The 20,600-nt window shown below is 39.8% G+C and overlaps 1 protein-coding gene across 2 annotated transcripts in view; it reads left to right on the plus strand.

Annotated features, from left to right (window-relative positions):
• Hdac8 (histone deacetylase 8) overlaps nt 1–20,600 on the plus strand; it is a 239,923-nt gene that overhangs the window by 61,768 nt on the left and 157,555 nt on the right. For both annotated transcript variants that reach the window (XR_003835670.1, XM_021153064.2), the window contains exons 5-7: nt 11,545–11,657; nt 15,286–15,363; nt 15,904–16,012. Coding sequence is in view for 1 of the 2 variants with exons in the window: in XM_021153064.2 (XP_021008723.1) it covers nt 11,545–11,657; nt 15,286–15,363; nt 15,904–16,012 (300 nt within the window). In the remaining variant the exon portion in view is untranslated. The remainder of the gene's footprint in view (nt 1–11,544; nt 11,658–15,285; nt 15,364–15,903; nt 16,013–20,600) is intronic.

The following is a 20,600-nucleotide window of genomic DNA, read 5'->3' on the forward strand; positions in this document are numbered from 1 at the left end:
AATGATGAGGTAAAATAAAAATTGAGAGCTGAGGAGATAGCCTCAGTTAGTAAAGTACTTACCTCAGGAAAATGAGGAGCTGTACATTTCTGCTTTAGTAATAAGGCCAGGAGAGTGCATGTGGCTTACTCTTGCTGCTTCTCTCAGTGAGAGTTAGGTAGCCTCCTGAACTCTAGTAGACCAAGACCATGCGAGGCAGACACTGTTGACTCTGACCTTGGAGATATGTTGAGGTGCATCCAGTCTTTGGAAGCTGTGGGAATTCTTCCCTGCTTCTTTCTCTTTAAGAAAAAAAAAAAAAAAAGCAAACTACATAAAAGAAAATTTCACCAGCCAAGTAAAGACTTTGGATTTGCTAGTCTACATTTAATGAATAAAAACATGTTTTAGAGCAGGAAAATTCTATTTGCCATCTGAGGAAAATGTCCAAAAGAAGCTTAGAGCCAGAAAAATAAGACCTTCCGTGTCCAGTGGAAACATCCACAGAATTTAGTTCATCATGACCCGTCTCCTCAATTTATTCCCTGGGCCAATTAATCTTACAGCAATTTGCAAGGACCCACTTACCACAGTGACTCTTGTGTGGTACAAATGTTAAATTCTTTTTATGAACTATCTAAGCTTGTGTGTAGTAAATAGAACTGTTTACATGTTTTTTATCCATTTGTATTGGATGGTCTAATTACCCAAAAGGAAATATGGCCCAATTCTAAAAGGGCCTTCTGGCACTTCTCATCATAATGGATTCATAGTCAGTTTTCTTGATATATTTCAGGCAAATATTCCCTCCTTTCTACTCTCCTAAGCCTTCATTTGTCTTCAGCAGTGACTGCCTATCATGGCAAATGGTATAGAAAGGGGAAAGCTGCAGAGAATGCTGCTGCTGTCATGTTTCTTGTATTTCTTGGGTCACATTTTCAGTTGTTTTGTCATACATGGAATGGAATTTGTTTGTACTCATGAGTAGGGCCCTCCTGACCTAATCATTTGTCACACATATTCCTGTATAAATTCTAAATGTGAAGATTCTAGATCAGAAGCTCAATTTGGTTTATAGAGGCAAAGATCACATGGAAGTTTATATGATTCTGGCCCTGGGTCATTTAACTGCCTTTGTGGAGAATTTCAATAACTTATCTCAAATCCAAGTAACTCGATGGAATGCTAAAGTGATTAAAGTGTAGTGGGAGAAATAGGAGAAACCTTAAAGTTTAGGTTGCTGCTGAAAGCTCAGAATTTGTCCATTTCAGCAGTCAAAAAGCTCTGATTCCAAACATGCAGAAAATGGCCAAGGGGACAGAGAAAACCACACAAAAAAAAATAGTAAAATATTAATAGGAAAGACAAGCAAAATCTTGGGAGAATCATGGGAAACAGATGAACTTGATCTGTACTAAGAAGACTAAAATGATGAAAGGGAAGTAGATATACAGGAAAAGTAAAAGAATCACAAAGAAGGAAGGAAGGAAGGAAGGAAGGGAGGGAGGGAGGGAGGGAGGGAGGGAGGGAGGGAAGAACCAGAGCCAAGATGGAATGACACCCAAACTATTTATCGCTATGACTACTCATGTAGGACAAAGATGCAGACTAACAGATGTGCAAAGTCAAGCATTTCTGCATCGCTTCTTCACCCAGCCATCATTCTGCTCTGCTGCTAAGACATTGCCCATCTTCTTTTCCTGATATAAGTGGTATCATATAGTAGTAGTCCTTTAGTGTCTAGTTTATTTTACCAAGTATAATGTCCTGTAAGTTCATCCATGTTGTTGCAAATGGCAGTAGTTCCTGCTTAAATCCCAAATAATACTTGGTTCTTCTATGTATACTGCATTGTCTTTAAACATTTATCCTCTTACAGATGTAGTGTCCTATAAAACACCTACAGTTAACAATACCATTTTACACTTGGAAACTGTGCTATGAAGATAGATTTTAAGTATTCTTATCCTAAATAATAACAAAGACAACGATAGGAAATTTTAGACAGTTATGGCATGAATTCTGGTTATTTTTCAAATGTATGCTTATTCCCAAACTCAGCAAATTATACAGTGAAACATATTCTGTACATGTCTTTGTATGTCAATCATATTTTCATACAACAATTTCGCTCCATTCCAGTTTGAGTTCAGCCTCTTCCTAGCTATATGACCCTAGACAAGCTACTTAATTTCTCTGTGTTTTACTTTCTTGAAACAGAAGTAATAATAGTACCTACCTCTCACATCGCTGTTGTGAGAATTGATTGAGTCAACACCATTGAAAGCATTTAGTACAGTTCTTGGCATAGGCTAGCACTCGATAAATGTTGGCTGATATTTTTGTTGTATACTATCAGAGCCAAACTGTATTTTCATCTGATTCCAAGATAGCTATAATGAAAACAAAGAATGTTAAGCTGTATGCTAACACTAAAAGAAAAAAACATACATATAACCTTTTAAGAAAGGTACAAATGAGAAAACATAGCTAGAAGTCTATAATGCTAACTTTCTTACCATGTACTAGATTATTGCCTATGTAAAAGTTTGCTAACACAATATTCACAATGACAGACTGAATCAAGACAATTTTGGGAATTTTAATTAAGTTATAAGTGAAATCCTTTGATTCAGGGATTACTCATCTAATAATATGTCTTTTTAATATATTTGCACACAGTCAAAATGGCATATTTGAGATTCTCTGTTATAGAATACTTGTAAAAGTGATATATTGGCAATAATCTAAATGTCCATCATTGATACCAGCACTGAAAATTTTATAAAAGATTGTTGTGGAATTCTTGCCAGTGACAATGAATTGATAGGACATTGTTGGCATGTTCCTTTTCTAGCTGATGTGTTACCTCAGAATCTTCAAGTCATGACCCATGTGTCCCTGACCTTTTTTGTTTGATGGTTTTTGGTTTTGTTGTTGTATTTTGAGACATAGTCTATATTGCCCTGGCTGTCCTAGAACTCACTCTGTAGACCAGGATGGACTTGAACTCAGAAATCTGCTTGCCTCTGCCTCCCAAGTGCTGGGATTAAAAGCATAAGCAACCATACCTGGTTGTCCCTGACCTTTAATGGGCATAAAACCCAGCAAATACAATTGCCTGAGTACTACACATTTTTGTTAAAGATCAACTTTGTGAGTCACAGCTCATCAAGGCATTTAAGAAGATAGGTGAATCTCTGCCTTTTGGGGTGTGTGTATGTGTGTGTGTGTGAGAGAGAGAGAGAGAGAGAGAGAGAGAGAGAGAGAGAGAGAGAGAGAGAGAGAGAGAGAGAGAGAGAGAGATTGAACCTGGTCTCTCTCCTGAACTTGTGTGTTGGTGATGTGAAAATGCAATGGGCAATTAAGGGAATTACTTATTCAGCCATTGCAATGGGGAGGACATTCATAAATAACCATCTCAAAGAAAAGGAAAGGAGTCTGGGCTGTTATGGTGGCAGACGAGTGAGCTGTAAGTCTTACAGATATAATAAGGAAGGATGGAGTTGGGTTTTATCCTGGAATAATGTGCCAAGGGAGGGTGAACCCTGTGGTTAATCTTGGAAAACAAAAGGTGGGCAGGATTTCTTAGCCATCTTGGCTTTCTAGGATAATCCAGGCTCAGATAAACTTCAATACTGTTATCTCCTTTGTTTAAGACAGATATCACCAATTCCTAAGTACTTTGGGTAAGTATAATCCTCCTGAATGTCCCAAAGCAGGCAGGTGTGATATACTCTCTGTAGTACTCTAATTTCTGTAAACTAACTGAGCCATCTGTTAAATAGTAATACCAAAGGTCAGTTGTTTCAGAGTCCAGTGATTGAGGCATTTTTAAAGATAGATAACTGAATGACCAAAAGAACTAGGTATGATGAAAACCTATAATCCCAGGACTTTTGGTAGTGGTGCTAGTAGTGGGGTTTGTTTGTTTGTTTTTGAGACCGGGTCTTACTATGTAGCCTTGTCTGGCCTCCAGCTCATGATGTAGACCAGTCTGGCCTTGAACATGCAGAAAATGGCCTTTGTCTCTGCCTCCTGAGTTCTGGGTGTGTGTCACCATGCTTTGCTATAATCCCAGGACTTTGTAGGCTGAGGCAGGAAGATTGTAAATTCAAATCCAAGCTGAAACCAGAGCAGTGACACACAGCTTTAATCCCAGCACTCCAGCTGGATCTCTGACACCTTGAGGTCAGCTGAGTTCTGGGGCAGCTAGATCTACATAGTGGAACTCTGTCTTAAAAAAACAAATTAATAATAGTAAATCTAAGGTGGGCATATAATGATACTCCATGTCAAGGCAGATGTGGTACATGGCTTGTAATCCTACCTACTTGGAGACAAAAGTTATGAAAGTAAAAGAGATAAACTTGAATTGACCAAACATAAAGCCTTTTAAAAGGTGTGTGTGTGTGTGTACGTGTACTTGATATTTGTGGGTATATGTGCCATAGTGCACATGTAGGGAGGTCAGAGAACAGGATTATAGAGTCAGACCTCTTCTTCCATATTTATATAGGTTCTGTGGATCAAATCTGGGTCACCAGGCTCACATGGGAAGTGTCTTTACACACTGAGCCATGTCACTCGCTTTAAATAAAAAACTTTATGTATCAAAGGACATTAAAGAAAATGAAAAGACAGCCTACATGATGGGGAAATGTTTTGTCAGCCACATATCTATCTGATAAGGACTTACTATACAGAAAACATGAATAATTCTTACGATGCAACATCAAAAACACAGATTTAAGACTAAACAGAGGTCTTGAGTAGGCATCTTTTAAACACACACCACACACCACACACGGCCAGCAAGAACCTGAAAAGATGTCTGGCATCAGTCATCAAGGAAACATAAATCAAATCCTAAATTAGATACCACTATGCAAATACTAATATGGCTAGGATTTAACAAGAGCAAGCCCTGGAAAAATACCAAGTGGTAAGCAAGGTGTGGTGGCTCATGCCTATAAATCCCAGTACTCAGGAGACAGAGGCAGAAGGACTGCCACAAATTCAAGGCCAGCCTGGTCTATGTAGTGAGTTCTAGGCTAGCCATGCTATATACTGAGATCATGTCTGGAATAAAAGCAAATATTCCAAATAGAACTCCATCCCATCCCTCATCAGCTCCTTGAGGGATCTGGAGTCTATCTGAGTAATTGCTATGCCACTCAGGCTTGACTTCGGAGTGTAATTAACTCACCTGCTTTTCAACTAGTTTTCAAAATCTCAGCTTAGTTCACTATTCACTAGTGTGGCTTTAAACTTGTTTTAACTTGTTCTTTCAGGACTAGGGGTGTTTCTTAGTCCTAAAGTGTTTGTTTCATGTATGCAAGGGTGTAGGTTCTGTCAAAGGAGAGGAGTGGGGTGGGGAAGACAGGCTGGGGCTATAGCTCTGTGGTAGAGCATCTTCCTAGCATGCCTAAGGCCCTAGATTCAATCCTCAGTACCACATAATAAAAGAAAGTAAGCTATCTGACAGAAGCTTGCACATAAAACTACCCACCACAGTTCTTTCCCGTGAGACTGTCAGAGCTCTCAGAGGGTATTTTCTTGAGGTGGAAGCCCTCTGGCTTAGAGCCAGTGGTAGGTACTTTCAGGGAAGCATTGAAGGAAAACATAAAAAGCAGCCTGTAGATGACAAAAGACTTACAATAGCGGTGGTTACCTTATTACTGCTCATTTTCAAAAGGGAAAAATCTGATGAGAGTTCATTATGAGAATAATAATGCAGCCGACAAGGAGATGTAGTTGTTTCTATGGCATGCAAAACAAGATAAAAGCCAATCCACAAAATTGTCAACAAAAGGTCTGTAAACATAATGATTAAACTCTTTTCAGAGAAGACGGGGTATTTTGTCTAATTTATAAAAATGTATGAACATCATCTCTATAGGAAAAAGACCGAGAAATAGCATATAAAAATCTGGGTCCAATGTAAAATGAATATATCAAGCATTTAGTTAGATTATACCCAGAATCTACCAGGGAAAGAAAATAAAGAGATTCAGTAATCTAGACTACATCTTAAACATTTGTTTTTGGTAAATAATATGTATTCCCCCAGTTTAAAAACTACTAACTAAGAAGATCCAAGATTCAAAATTAAGAAGTACAGTTAAGATCAAGTTTACATTTAACAACAACAACAACAACCTCTTGAAAATTTGAGTGAAAACACTGTGCATTAAGCCCCTGTGTTGGTTAGTGTTTCCTACAACCTAGAGGAAGCCTCAGTTGAAAAAAAAAAATGCTCCCACCAGATTGGTCTCTAGAGGGCTCGGCACATTGTGGGTAGTGCCACCCCTGGGCAGGTGGTTCTGGTTTCTTTATAAGAAAGTAGACTGAGCAAGCCAGGAGAAGCAAGCCAATACGCATCACTCCTCCATGATGGCTACTTAAACTCCTGCCTTCAAGTTTTGCCCTGACTTTCCGAGATGATGAACTACATGCTATAAGATGAAATAAACCCTTTCCTCACCAAGCGGCCTTTGATCGTGCTATTTTATCACAGCCATAGAAACCATAACTAAGACAACTCCCACCCATCACTTTCAGTTCCTCATGATCAATCGGGACAACCTCAGGACATTAATATATTTGGAGAGGGGCTGGAGAGATGGTTAAATGGTTAAGAGCATTGGCTGCTCTTCCAAAGGACCTAGGTTCAAATCCATTACCCACATGGCAGCTCATTACTATCTGTAATTCCAGTTCCAAGGGATATGATGCCTTCTTCTGGCCTGCACATGTGGTGATGGTGGTAGGCATGTCATCTAAAATATATCTGGAGAGATGAGAATGTTCATATAACTATACTCATATAACTTTCATTATAGTGCATCTTTATCATTGTTTCATTTTACCATTGTTCCATTTTGTTATCATTGCTAGTCTTTTATTGTGCCTCACTTATAATTTGGATTTTATCATAGCTATATATCATATATACAGAGAGGGGGGAATAACGGTATGGGTATACATACATGCATACAGAAAAACAAAGTGATTTTACTTTCCACAGTTTCTGGAATCCACGGGGGTCTTAGCATGTAGTCCTCACAGATGGCTAATGGACATAGTCCTCTAGTTGTCTAACATTTGACAAAGCAGTGAGCTGAACTCTGAGAAATAGAAATATATTGTGACTGGTAGAGACATGGATGATCTCATGCAGCATACAGTTTCTGAAATATTTATATTGGTGACATTTTATTGCTATGACCTACAAGAGGGCAATCACCACTTCTGACTTGACAGCTCTACCTCTGTGACACAGCAATAGTGACACCACACAAAGCTGAGGGTCATAAGTGCCTCCTTTATGATTTTTCCATGGGTTCTCTGAGACTTGGTTACGACAGGATGATGGGCTATTAAAAAAAATAATGCTTGGCTCTCTGTTCTACCCAAGGAACAAATATTCCCCATATAAGCATAGTAGTAAAGTGACTTGTTAAGGCCCTTAGGTCCTTCCTCAACGAGAAGGCTTTGTTTTCTTAAGGAATCAGGGAATACAGAAACACATCCCAAAGAAGAGGGCGTGCTTACCACATGTGAGGCCACTGGAAGTAGAAAGTACGGAACTGTGGAAGATAATTCTGGAAAGAGGCAGCATCTTTGTTCTCTAGGAAGCTTTCCCAGAAGGTAAAGCAAGCCATTCACAGCTTGTAAGAACAGACTAACACTCCAAAGCCCTTTCTTTTAAACACAGAAATAACAAAGCTAGTTTTTATCACTATGCTTGAAATTAAAGCTTTTGTCAGAAATTTTATCAATCACACACCAAAATTTAGCCAGCCTTGGCCTAAACAAATAAAATTCTCTTTGTGACCCCTCTATAATTTTCTGTATCCACACATATCCCTCTCTTATTGCCAAAAAGAACATGTCCTAAGTATGAGGACCACAGTTTAGATCTCCAGCACTAATACAAAAGCCAGCTTGGCTTGTTGCCCTGCCTGTAATCCCAGTGCTTGGGAGGTGGTGACAGGGGAGCCATAGGGCAAGCTGGCTAGTTGGACTAGCTACATCTATGAGTTCCAAGTTCAGCAACAGACCCTACTTGAGTAAATAAAAAGGAGAGGCACTGAGGGAGACATCCAGTATCAACGTCTGACCTTCACATGTGCACCCACATGCATGTGACCACAGGCATGAATGCACCATGCACACATATGTACATGCACAACTAAGAAGCATATGTATGTAAACCCAAGGTTCTATGCTGATGCTTCTCCATTTCCTTAGACATAACTGAACTTGACATCAGCTAGATTGTTCTCTACCTTAAGATCTAACAATTATCTTAAACTGGTAGACTACAAAACACAATGACTTTGAAATAAAGGTTCCCATAATAATGACTAAAGTTAGTTAAACAAATGTACATTTTTTAAGATTTATTTATTTATTTATTTATTTATTTATTTATTATATGTAAGTACACTGTAGCAGTCTTCAGACACACCAGAAGAGGGAGTCAGATCTCATTACGGATGGTTGTGAGCCACCATGTGTTTGCTGGGATTTGAACTCAGGACCTTTGGAAGAGCAGTTGGGTGCTCTTACCTGCTGACCATCTCACCAGCCCAAACAAATGTACATTTTGCATCCTCTTAAGCATTTGGTAGAAGTAATGTTAACTTGTTCAGTCAATGAATCTGTAAAATGTTTAGAAAGAACATGCCTAAGTAAACTAAAAATACTCTTGTATATTATACCTAATACTGATAAATAAGATATAACTGATTTTAATATGTTATTAAATTAGTCTTAATTATTAAAATTTACATAAATTATATGATCTTGAATTCTTAAAATATTTGCTTTGCTTTTTTTTTTTAAAGATAGAGTCTCACTATGTAGTCCTGGCTAAGTCCTTGCCATGTAGACCAGGCTGGCCTTGAACTCACAAAGATCTGCCTGCTTCTGCCTACCAAGTGCTGGGATTAAAGGTATACACCACCGCACCTGGCACTTGGATAAGTTTTTAAAGATTACTTTGCAGCAGTTTGAAAGTCCTGAAAGTTCAGTTTCCTTATTTTGTAGGACTTTTAGCAATCTTATCTAAGCATGTATTTATTTCTATAAGCTCTTAATCTCAGAGTTGGCTTACTTGCTTGTCATTGTTTTCATTTTCTTTGTCATTGTCCGTTGTCATTGTCATTTTTTCTAATTTTTTAAAAAAATTTTTTATTATTAGGTATTTATTTCATTTACATTTCCAATGCTATCCCAAAAGTCCCCCACACCCTCCCACACCCACTCCCCCACCCACCCACTCCCACCTTTTGGTCCTGGATATTAGCCCAGAAACTTAGAATACCCAAGATATAAGATACAATTTGCGAAACACATGAAGCTTGGGAAGAATGAAGACCAAAATGTGGATACTTTGCCCCTTCTTGGAATGGGGAGCAAGGCACCCGTGGAAGGAGCTACAGAGACAGAGTTTGGAGCTGAGAACGAAAGGATGGACCATCTAGAGACTGCCATATCCGGGGATCCATCCCATAATCAGCCTCCAAACGCTGACACCATTGCATACATAAGCAAGATTTTGCTGAAAGGACCCTGATTTAGCTGTCTCTTGTGAGACAATGCCGGGGCCTTGCAAACACAGAAGTGGATGCTCACAGTCATCTATTGGATGGATCACAGGGCCCCCAATGGAGGAGCTAGAGAAAGTACCCAAGGAGTTAAAGGGATATGCAACCCTATAGGGGGAACAACATGATGAACTAACCAGTACCCCGGAGCTCTTGTCTCTAGCTGCATATGTATCAAAAGATGGCCTGGTCGTCCATCACTGGAAAGAGAGGCCCATTGGTCATGCAGACCTTATATGCCTCAGTACAGGGGAATGTCATTGTCATTTTAATGCAGAGAATAAAACCCAGAACTTTACATATGCTAGTCATTGCTCTTCCTCTGAGCTTTATCCATAGCCCTTGGTTTTATGAGACAGGATTCTGCTGTGTAACCCATAGTAACCTGCCACTTACAATTCTCTGTCTGCTTTCAGAGTGCTAGGATTACACATGTACATCACAATACCCCACTTTATGAGATTTTGATAATCTAATTTGGTAATCCCATTCAGAGGTAGGAAAAGATTATATACTCGCACAGAAAGTAAAGAACTTCCAGAATTGTTGATATTATGGCCATCATTTTTCATGACCATCTTTTTATTCCTCTTTTTGCCTAGCACTTGATGTCTAATTTCAAAAGTGTTTGATGTCCATTAGGATAACACATTAACTTTTGTTATGTACTAAGACAGCAGATTTATACAGTGTAAATTTTCAAAATTAGAAAATAGCATGCACATGCAAGAACATTCAAAACTACATATTTAATTCCCAGGGAATTTGTGGTTGACAGTCATCCTTTCTTTCCTTGTTTTTTTCCCTGTTGTACACCTAAGCTATCCTTTAGCTAGGTTCATTGCTGTGCTTCTCTTAATGATGCATGCCAGTGTCCAGTGATGGTTTTACCAACTTCCTGCTCACCACTGTACCAGTCTCATCGATTGAGCCTGGGAAGCAGAGTATTGTTTAGAGTGTGAATCTCATGGGAGAGAGATTTCATGAATTTTTTTTTTTTTTGCATTATGTAGGCACTAAAAAAGTTTCTCATAGTAGCGATGATGCCATTTCAAATGGCCATACCTAGAATTTTGTTTCAAGTAAAATCTAATGGCATACAGAACTGGGGTGGGCTGGATGTTTGAAATCTCTATAGGAGCAAAAGAAACTGTGGCACTTGGAATGAGGCTTTAAAATAGGTTCTAAGTTCTAATACGCTCTTTTCTATCTATAAGTTCTAATACACTCTTTTCTATCTAATCAGCAAGGCTCAATAAAAGTATAATAAAAGAGCAAGCAAATGTTGATAAGAGGATAAAGTGATGTGACAGGTCTCAGTGACACCAGGGACAATGGTTTTCTTCACTCCTCATTTCAAAATTACATCCATAGAGAGGCATTAATGTGCCCAAAAGGTTATATGTTTGTCTGTTCTACACTCAGTTTTCATGAATAACAAGTGAGAAAGCATATTAAAATAAAAAACAACCAGCTCCTGGGTTATGTTGTAGAGTTACTACGACAAATCCAATATCCATTTTCTGTAGAACTATCTTTAAGGGCCCATCTAGGTCTTAGCTTCCTTAGAGAGGCAAAAGTGGACATCAGTGTTTATCATCATCATGACCCCAGGGGACTACAAGGGGGTTTGTTTGTTTGTTTGTTTTGCTTTGTTTTGTTTTTAGTGAAATTGTCAGAGAAAAGTCTTATTCAGTATAGTTAATAATAATCTAATGCTTTGAAACCTCTGAGATTGTGAGTAGAAAAATGTAATCATCTGAATATTTACTGAACTATATTCTCTGATCATTCTGGCCCATTTACTATATAGTCATCATAGGTGAATTTTTGTTCTTAAAAGGAGGGGGACTTTATGGGACTAGATCTCAAAGGTTAGATGCTTGGCTGTAAAGCCTCCCTTGGACTGCTTTTCAGATGTTGGCTGTAGTAACTTGTTTTCTTGCAGAGATGAAGCATCTGGTTTCTGTTATCTCAATGATGCTGTCCTGGGAATATTACGATTGCGACGGAAATTTGACCGTATTCTCTACGTGGATTTGGATCTACACCATGGAGATGGTAAGCCCTTCAGTTTCAAAGACGCTTCACTCCTAGGACTGCAGGTTTTGGTCAGTAAAGCTACTTCTAGGCAACTAAGAAAAAGAGAAAAGCCTAATGCAATTAAAAGGTTCCTAATTGTCATTTCTAAAGTAGGTGGTGCATAGATTCCTCTGACTAATTGCAGTTCTTTTCTGTTGCCTAAGCCAGGCAGGCTCCTGTCATTTTCTCTCTCCTGTCTTCTGAAGCAAAACTTCACAGTGAAGAATAAGAAGACTGGAGAAAGCTTGCTTAGCATTTACACCACTGTTCAGGAACCACTTTGGGGCCCTTTGAATGGATTCTAGGGAAACTCTGGGCTTCTCATCAACAGAATTTCTCTCAAGGGAGAATGACTAGATGAAGGACCAGCATTTTGGAGTTCTCACCAATAGGCGGCTACCAATTCATGGAGTGAACACTTTCTTTGTGTTACCTACATATATTATCTTGAGGTAGCAGTACATTGCTGGAAACAAAGAATTACCAGAAAGTCATTCAAAACAAACATCAAAGATAACAGAAAAGGTTCAAACAAGCATCAGACCATAGTGAGAACCATGCCCACTGAATTTCTGACTATGTTCCAGGGTGGGACACAACCTTAATTTAAAACGTACAGCGCTCCTTCATTGCCCATAACAAGGGGTAACAAAGGCTTGTTTTTATATGACCAGTGAGGTTAAGAATTGATTTTCATTTTTGGTGTTTTGTTTCTTTGAGACAGAGTTTTTCTGTGTAGCTATGGCTGTCCTGGAACTCACTCTGTAGACCAGGCTGGCCTCAAACACAGAGAACTGCCTGCTTCTGCCTCTGCCTCCTAAGTGCTGGGATTAAAGGCGGGCGCCACCACTATCCAGTGAATTTTTGTTTTTTAACAATGTTGTTTGATACATACACATATGTGTATGTGTATATATAAGCATGTGCAGAGGCTATAAGTTGTTTGGAGTCCAGGATGTTTACTGTCTAGCCACACGTACTTTGACGACCCATAGCCTAGAGAAGTGGCTCATGTATGACTGTGCATCTAGATGACCTGGGGGAGGTTTGGTTTTAAGTGCAGATTGTTGTGCCACGGGTATCGGATACTCAGACTAAGCAGGTCAGACATACAGTCTACACTGTAAAAGCACCTCGGGTGTGTCACAGACAACCGCACAAAATCCGTGTCTTTCTGGAAAAGTACGCTTTCTTTACCTCGCCTTTCAAGGCCTCAAATAGGCCTTTCCTCATCTTTCTACTCTTCCAGATGTGTCTCTCTAATCTCACCTCCTTGATCTTTGTTTCTTTTGTCCTCAGCTTTGGCCACTTCCTCCCTCTTTGCAGCCCCAAATTCTACCGATGCATTCAAGTTCCAGCACCTCAAAGTTCCTGACCACTACAGTTCAAGAGTCCTCTTGTACCTCGAAAGACCTGTGTGCTTTTCTATCACTGATCACAGTTTTATGTTGTAGTGTTTTGTACTGTTTCCCTTTAAACTATGTCCATATCGTGTCTTCCCAGAGAAACTTTTAAGTTCTCCCAGGACAGACATCAAGTTGTTTACTCCTTTCTGTCAGCACTGGACATATAGTAACAGCTTAGTAAAGTATGTGTCTCATGAATGAACACATGCTTATGGAATTCAGAGTATCAGTACCAGAGTTCAAAGCTCAACCCAACTCTGCTGAGCCATGTAGGAATGAAATAGGCCTGTCACCTGAAACCGGTCTCTCCATTTGCAGGCTTATTCCTACACGATTTCGAGTTTCCTGTCTCAGCCAACTTTTATGGTGTGTTTCATTTCACTTTATTTCCCTCTTCAGCACCTCCCTTCCAGTGACCTCTGCCCTATCCCCCAACTCCTCCACATTTGCTTTATTTGAAATCTCCCACAATTCTACCACCAGCATCCTGTGATGACTTCACTGGCTACTACACACCATCGCCTTTCCCTGCCTAACCTCTCTCCTCTTTCATACCAAGGCTACACGTCCCCTGCCTCTCTGACGACGTCCTTTTTAAGTATGATTTAAAAAAAAAAAAACAGGCCTTTCCTGTGCAACAAGATACAAATGGCCACCGAACACATAAATTGGTGCTCAGTACCCCAATACTAATAGAAATTCAATTTAGAGCCATCTTCCTGCCTAAGATTTAAAAGAAATAACAACTGCTACTGTTAGTCATCACAGGAGAAAACAGAAATTTGCATACAGGATTGGCAGAAATGTAAATTGCCACTTTTCTGAATGAAGAAACCATTAGCATTTCCATCATGTGCCCTGGTTTAGCACTTACGCCTCCCTCTGTTGAAATGGTATTTTCATTTATTTTATTCTGTTTACTTAATGCTTTCTGCCTGGAGTCTTTGACTGGTTTTAACTACCTCCCTAGGGCAAAACACAGGGCTTGGGAAATTCAAACATACCTGTTATATACAAATAGACTTCATATTTTTTTAAGGTTTCTGTTGGCCTCTAATAAAGACTTAAATACATTTAAGTCAACACAGAGACAATATCTTTGTTTGAAATATAAAGGAGCATAGTACGTGGATTGGCTAAGAGTCCTTCCATTTCAGGTGTGAGTGTGACTGAGGTCCTCAGAGGAAGGGGCAGCATTAGGCAGCGTGGCCAACACATAGGTTTGGAAGGTTACTTTAAATCAGACCTTTTATCTCGCAGGCATCTAGCCGTTTTCTGACTGTTTAAGGGGAAAGGAGACATCTGTCTACAAAGGCTCCCCCCAATCTTCCTCCAGGCTTTAAAACAGTTTTAAAGCTGCTATTAACAACTGAAGGTGCCCCCTACTCTGGGCACACACCAAACCAGTTTGAAGTTGGGGAACAGCAAGCTCCTTTATAGTTTTATTACTATCCTGGGTTTCAAGAATTGAATTGCATTTCTCTCACTTCCTCTAAGCAGTTCCGAAATACAAACATTTGTTTTAGTAAATAGAGTGCAACATCTTCCTAGAAGGGAGCTGTTAGAGGACAGGACCATGCCTGCTTTTTTTTTTTCTTCTTCTTTTCCTTTTTTGGCTTATTTGTTTGTTTGTTTCAGTAGAAAGACGTAAGTTACTGAGTGCTCACGAGACTTTGGGTTATCCGTTTTTATAACCAACTCTATATTATAGAGAGTACCTCATCATTAAGTTTTAACTAAATAAAGCCTAATCACTGCTTTACTGGTTCTATTTTAAAAGGATTACCATATTATAGTTCTTTGGGGGAAAGTCCCAAGAATTTAATTAGAAACAGACAAAACAGATGATGAATCTTCCTGGTTGATGCCATTTTTCTCTGCTCAGTTCTGTGGCTAGAGCCTCGGTCCCGGGCTCTTGCTCTTTCCCACCTTTTAGAATAGAAGTTAGGGTGAAGAATCTGGGCATCTTATTGCTTGGAAACGGGAAGCTCAGGTGGCCATGAATTGGGGCTATGTTCTCTCTTATCTGCAATTACTGCAATCAGAAACCAAGAGTTTATGTTCTTTTGGTTCTCGGTTCATTCTCTGTTCCAGCTGCCTTCCCCTCTCTCCTTCTTCCCATCGCTACTTGTTAGATTTTCAGGTGTTGAGAACAGGAATTGCCTATCTGATATGATCCTTTTGACCTTTCTCTCCGGTAGGTGTAGAAGATGCCTTCAGTTTTACATCGAAGGTTATGACCGTGTCCCTGCACAAGTTCTCCCCAGGATTTTTCCCAGGCAAGTCAACTGCATGCTCCCCACACAGCCTATGTCGAAATACTATAATTTTTACATGTTCTTTATATATTGTTTTTATATATTCCCATGCTGTTATTTGTGCTGTTCTCTGCAAAATTTTAACACGTATCACTTCAAGTGACAATGACAAAGGAATGACTGTGAATGTTGTTTTTCAATTCCAGGTGATTTTTATGGCCTGTCAACAGACAGACCACTTACAATTTTACCACATACCACAAGTAATTCTGATAACCACAAATGACATGTGATATTAGCTCTTATTGTTTTATTTCATCCAGTAAGATATATATTAATATTTCTCAATTTCCTTATTATTTTTCCGCTTCCCCCAACAGCATTTATAGTTATTATTTCTCTAGATTATTTTTCAGTTTCATCTTCTTAGAGAAAACCAAGAATTTACAGTTGGTATCCTAGTTGACCACTTTGCTGTTCTGAATTGCTCCAAGACAGTCCTTTGTGTTTTCTAGCGCTTGTGTTCTTAATGAGTGGTCACGGCATTTCTGTCTTTTACAGGAACAGGTGACATGTCTGATGTTGGCCTGGGGAAAGGACGGTACTACAGTGTCAATGTGCCCATTCAGGATGGCATCCAGGATGAGAAGTACTATCACATCTGTGAAAGGTATGGCAGGAACACCGAGCTACTTGCAGGTTGATCGGATCTCTCTGGAGCTCCGTGTTCCTCAAGCTCACAATTCTTGTTTTCAAGAAACAATTTGGAAATGAAAACCACTGTATGCTCACATATCTGCTATCTTTTTTTTTTTTTTTTTTGAGGTAGTGTTTTTCTATATAACACTGGCCGTACTGAAATCCTCTATGCAGACCAGGCTGGCCTCAAACTCACAGAGATCCGCCTGCCTCTGCATTCCAACTGCACCACCATGCCCAACTCACATAGCTTTTAGATATACATACTATGCTTGTGTGGTGTAGGAAGTGTCCCCTGTTAGACAGCACTAACAGTTGGACCAGAGACAAGAGTTTACATTTGACCTAACCTGCTATACGATGATGAAGACTATCCCCAAAATAAAAACTTTTAAGCTGTCCTGAGGAATCCCTTCACCTGTACTTTCTTGCATGTGTGTGGCTTCATTAGCCCAACAGTGTATTTTGGTTTTTTTTTCTCATGGAGACCTGTTTTCTTCCACTGACATGAACATTCGAGTTGATAATTCTTTACCATTCATTATTGTGTCCTATCTGTATACATGATTAGATGTGTCCTCAGAAAGCAGAGAAACACTAAGGAAGGGAGGTTGGAAAGGATGGAATATGTTTCCTGTGCTGGAGATAGACTCCAGGTCCCTGGCTACACTAAGCTACATTCCTCCCCAGCCCACATTTCTTTTCCCCCCTAGAGTTAAGAATACAGTTACCAAGCTACACATGTACAGGTAGACATGGTTTGATTTGTAGACTATTGGGGTTGACAGTCTTACATAATGGAAGGAGGCTAAGCTCATACTCATCAAAATTAAGGTTGGTCAGGAACAATTTCACAGCTGCCAAGGGCAATAGACAAGGGAAGCCTGACTACAAGTCCACTAGTCAAGCTCACCAAAGGGAAGCAGTGCAGATGGGAATGTCTTGAATCCCTACCCCCACCCAGCTCACCTTTCTGGTAGAAACCAGGGACTTCCCAGAGGAGCCTGCCTGCTCCCGCCCCCATCATAGGCAGTTGTGTAAACAGAGTAGAACTATATGAGAAATAAAATCTTCAAAGGTCCTTCTTAGCTTCAGGGACTTGGGGGGACAAGTCATCTTACAGTCATTTAACAGCACTGGCCTCTTCATAATCTCCATCGTGTCCCTAGGATAACTCTGTATTGTCCGTCTGCCACTGATGGTTTAATTGCCCTTCTTTGTTCCCCTTAGGCTTTGTTCTGTCCTTGAGATGTGCAGATCAGAACTGCTTATGTAACCTTACCAATGAAGATGGCCTATGGTTCTCTGTAAAAGGAAAATTATTTTGTCTTTTAATCTCCTTCTTGACAGTGCCCAACATTTTGTTGGCCTTTTTTTTTCCTTTACCATAGCAGGACACTAAGTTGTTCTTTCAGGGGACTGTCCACAGGGTTTCTTAGAGCTCTTTCCTGCGTCTTAATTGAAAGACCACCATTTACCAGCCTGCAAGTATAGTTTGGGATATCTGGCCTTCGCTAAGTGGATCACCTCACATGTGCCCCTATTGAATTATCTGCCAATCATAAGACCTCCTGAGATTCTCTTTTATCCCCCATCAGCTTGGCATTTCACTGCCTGTGACAAAAGCTGGACATTATGTGCAGACTTGAGGATTTCCCAGCTTCTACTCTCCTGAAGAAAGGCTACTATTTATCTTTAAGTCGGGAAAATGTCTCTTTTTCCCTATATTTTCTTTTTTTGTTTTATGTACACCAATTCCTTACAAATGATTTTTCAAAAGTTAATGTCATAGCAATTCATGTTTAAAATAGCCAGGGTATTAAACATGATTAGAAGCATTTTTAAGGTAAATATAGCCCCAAGGTTCCATATGATTTCCCTTCACAATCCATTCTGCCACAGGCATCCTGGTAGACTGGTGGCTTTTGTGTATGTCAGGCTAACCTTCATTAAAGAGTCTTCTAGCTTGCCAACTAAAGAACCAGACACTCATCAGTTTCCAGATCCAAGGATTGCCTGTTAAGCCTCATGGGCAGTGCAGACACTGCTCACCCGGAACGACAGACTTCAGGTTCTCATAAAGAAGCACAAGGGTTGCTTCCTTTGCTTTGCTGCAGAAGGCAAGTCTGTTGATGGCACCATGTCAAGGTGCCTCTCTCTCCAAGGATGCCAGGAAGGCTTCCCATGCCAAGTATCTGCCCCACCATTATTGACTTATACCTGACATTCCTGTCACAGGAAGGAAACATCCTTCAACAACAACAATAATAATAATAATAAAGCCCCCCCAAATGAAGTTTTGACGCAGTGTCTCCTCCCCAGGCCTTCTAGGGATGAACAGTTCATTTGATGGACAGCAGACTCGGCAAAGCTGAAGTGCCAGTTTCCTAGCTCTCAGGTGGGCAGGTAGTAGAGTACAAGGAGAAAAGTAGTACAGAGAAGACACACGAGTCTTTAGCATCTAAATAGCTTTGTATAGCTTAGCAGTAGTCTCAGTCACTATCCTCGAGGGACTTCTACCCTAGCATGGTTTGGAACAAGAGACCCTTACAATTGGCCATCATTACAGTGCCTACCTCAAAAGACACTTGAAAGAGGAGTTGCTGATCTTTTGGGGAAGTCATGCAACCCTTCTGCTGTGTCCTTCTCGCCTGTTTTGCTCTGTAAGCCCGCTGGTTCTCTGGCTCACCCCTCACTACAGAGATAGAAAGCAGCTTATCACTGGCACGTGTGGATGATGCTCGGCTCCTGGGTTGCTAGTTTCTTCTAGCAACTTCTAGAAACTTGCTAGTTTCTTCCTGAGCTGATTTTCTCTGCAGGATTCATTGACACTCATTGCCCTGCCTTCTTTCAATGCTCTCTTTTCTTCCCTTTTTCTCATTTCCCTTCATTTCTTTCTTTCTTCCCTTTCTTTTATAGAAAGATCGTCTTTTTCCTTGCTTGTGACTTTCATACTGCCAGCTAGTCAGGCAGGGACTTAAAAGTTTCATCATAACACTGAGTACCCCTACTTATTTAAAATTTCTTCTTGTAATAGACTGGATATGGAAATATTACGTGAATGTTTTCTAATACCATCAAAAAGAGCTGAAGGGTTTTGTTTTTTTTTTTTGAAATGACAATTTCATGTTAGATGTCCCTAGGTTGTTTGATATTAAGACAGAGGTCCATGATTTTATATAAGCTTTCTGTACATTTTATGGGATCTATTAGAATTGGCATTGTAAGTTGGCCCTTTATCAACCAATATAAAGGAATAGTAGCATTCCTGTCTTCAGCATGTCACTTCCCTTAAATGGAACCTTGTGCCTCCAGTATAGAGACTTTATATAAACCAAGACAATAACAATTTCACCAAAGTCACTCCCAACCCAGAATACCATACCCATACCATACTCACAAAGTTTGGAGGAAAGAAATATTAAGCATTGCCATCTAAAAGTATGAATAGAGCTGGAGGTGTGACTTCCTGATAGGGCATTTACCAAGCATATGTGAAACTCGTGTAGCTATATGTGAATATGATATAAAACTGTCTTAATAATGTTTTGCCTATCGCCTAAAATGCTGTGTATGATGATGACTTTGGGAGCAGTCACAGTCGAGAGCTGTACAGAAGAAGGACAAAAGTACTTCTCTGCTGTTGGGTCAAGGGCAGTTTTGATAACTAGTACTAGCCGGCTGAGCCAGCTGCTTGCCTGGTGGGAACTGACATAACATATGCTGACCAATGCACCAATGAATTCAGAGTTCTGCTCGTATTTCTTAGTTTGTGTCCTAACTGTCATTCTACACCCCTAACAACCAGGACTTATTCTTTACTGGATATCTGCTTGTCTAATAGGAAACTATATATGAGGTGCTTATAATATGTGTGGGTACATGTATTGAAGTAGATGGTAAAACATTTTGAAAAAGAAATCACAGTTTCAGGAATGCGCATAAAGGTCAGTTGTCAATGTTTGCCTGCCTGCATACATAAAGCCTAGGATTTTACCCCCAGCACTGCATAAAGCAGGCACGGTCACACATTGCACATAGCACTTGGGTGGTAGGGGTAGGAGGATCAGGAACTCAGGTTGTCCTTTGCTACATAGGGAGTTTGAGGCCATCCAGAAATACATGAGACCCTGTCAAATAAAAGTGTTTTATTAAGAATATTGAACCTCATGTCTTTGAGATCACCCAGACACTGACTGCATAAATATATTCCCAACAGAAGATGCTGTTGGCCAGATTCTCCAGTAAGAGGACGTAGGAAAGCTTCTATTTCCCTGGAGCTCACATTCAGTAACAGGCTCTGTCCATATAGGAAGATTTGCTAAGAAGAAATGTCAACCTATCCCGAGAAATACTCTTATTCTAGTGAACTTATGGTTTGTATGTTACTCATTCAAATAAAAATCTACCCATAGTTGGTCCTTGGGCTTTTATTCACCTATGTCCTGTGGCTTATATTATGTAGCTAAAAACTGCAGTAAATCTTTGGTCTCAATCAAAGACCACTTACAGACTCATAATGTCATATGAGTCTCATAGGAGATTTTTAAACTCATAAT

This window comes from Mus caroli, unplaced genomic scaffold (genome assembly GCF_978045245.1).
Source record: "Mus caroli unplaced genomic scaffold, Mus_caroli_1 scaffold_5, whole genome shotgun sequence".
Taxonomy (NCBI): Eukaryota; Metazoa; Chordata; class Mammalia; order Rodentia; family Muridae; genus Mus; species Mus caroli.